Below are 1980 nucleotides of genomic sequence, written 5' to 3'. Positions count from 1 at the left end.
AATCTTTTAAAAAAATATGAACATTCCTATTCTTAAACCTCTGTGATCTTCATAGAATTCCTGAGATATAAATTTAAAATATCTGTTGTATGCCCTTTTGAAGTATTCATTCCACTGAGAGAGTATATGAAAACTTTCTTTTTTTGCTTTCTTTTTTTTTATTTTTATTTTTTTATTTACGGCATAACAGTGTTCATTGTTTTGGCATCACTTTTTGCGCAGTTAAAAAAAATGTGTATACATCAAGATTGACAGCAAATTTATTTTAAGTGTCTTTAATACAAAAACTGACACTGTTTGTCAGCATTGAACCAAATATGAGAATGCTAGATTTCTACATTATTCATACGTGAATTCATAAAGACAAACATTTTCATCTATAAGCATTCTCCTTGGAATTACAAAAATATTTGTGCGAATGCTGAGTTTTGGAGTTGAGCTTATTAAACTGACATTTTTAGGAGAATGATTATTCCCTAGAGGTTTTTGTGTCTATATCTAGAGATACTAAGGAGGGTTTGAAGAAACTTCTCTCTTTGTTGTCTAAAGAAAATTTTTGAAGGAAAGTTATACACACTCTAAATTAAAATCTTATATCTTCAGAATTCTTATCTCAACAGAGAAGGTGGATATGACTGAGGATAACTACTCCTTGACCACTGAATTTATCCTCATAGGATTTACAGATCACCCAGAGTTGAGGAGCCTCCTGTTTGTGGTGTTTCTCACTATCTACGTGATCACTATGGTGGGGAATCTTGGCCTGGTGGCATTGATTTTTATGGAGCATCGTTTTCACACACCAATGTACATCTTTCTGGGCAACCTGGCTCTGATGGATTCCTGTTGCTCCAGTGCCATTACCCCCAAAATATTAGAGAACTTCTTTTCTAAGGAAAAAATGATTTCCCTTTATGAATGCATGGCACAATTTTATTTTCTCTGCTTTGCTGAAACTTCAGATTGCTTTCTCCTGGCAGCAATGGCCTATGATTGCTATGTGGCCATATGCAGCCCACTGCAGTACCACACCATGATGTCAAAGAAACTCTGCATTCAGATGACTACAGGAGCCTACATAGCTGGAAACCTGCATTCCATAATTCATGTGGGGTTTCTCTTTAGATTAACTTTCTGTGGGTCAAATCAAATTAATCACTTTTTTTTGTGATGTCTTTCCATTATACAGACTTTCCTGTGTTGACCCTTATATCAATGAATTGATGATATTTATCTTTTCAGGTTCAATTCAAGTCTTCACCATCGGTAGTGTCTTAATATCTTACTTCTACATTCTCTTTACTATTTTCAAAATGAAATCCAAAGAGGGAAGAGGAAAAGCCTTATCTACTTGTGCATCTCACTTTCTCTCTGTCTCAATATTCTATGGTTCTCTTCTTTTTGTGTACCTTCACCCACACTCAGTTAAAGAAGAGGATGAAGATATACCTGGTGCTGTATTTTATACTCTAGTAATCCCACTAATAAACCCCTTTATTTATAGTCTAAGAAATAAGAAAGTAATAAATGCTGTGAAAAAAATCATAAGGAATATTTTATAACATTCTAAAAAAATATCATCCCCTGTGGAAAATTTAACTTAAATTTGATAATATGTTTTTTCCAAATTATGGAATATTGAGAAAGGAGAAAAGGACCATGTTGTCCATAGAATTTCCAATTAGTAAATCATGATATATAGGAGTCAGATAATAAGTTCAATGAAGTGAGATTCTGCTATAATGTATTATAAAATCTAAGCTCTAGCTCCCAGCAAGAATGAAATAAATAATTCTTCTTCAGGTCACACACTGTGTCACAATGAAATTAGTTAAAATATTAGCTAACAGTTTCAATGGGTAATGAATTACAATTTTCAACAAATACAAAAAATATATGAATAAAAGTCAGATAAAGATCACTTCCATTTAAATTGATTTAAAACAATGACTCTTGGAACACTGAAAAAATTAAAAAAAT

The 1980-nt window shown here is 32.4% G+C and overlaps 1 protein-coding gene across 1 annotated transcript; it reads left to right on the top strand.

Annotated features, from left to right (window-relative positions):
* Nucleotides 1-631: 631 nt before the first annotated feature.
* LOC123940474 (olfactory receptor 5K1-like) lies at nucleotides 632-1562 on the top strand. The gene is given in 2 exon segments (XM_046003320.1): nucleotides 632-1159; nucleotides 1161-1562. Coding segments are annotated over 2 exon segments (930 nt in total).
* Nucleotides 1563-1980: the final 418 nt, after the last annotated feature.

Source organism: Meles meles, chromosome 4, assembly GCF_922984935.1.
Source record: "Meles meles chromosome 4, mMelMel3.1 paternal haplotype, whole genome shotgun sequence".
NCBI lineage: Eukaryota > Metazoa > Chordata > Mammalia > Carnivora > Mustelidae > Meles > Meles meles.
The sequence above is the reverse complement of the archived record's forward strand: the minus strand, read 5'-3'. Positions and strand labels throughout refer to the sequence as shown.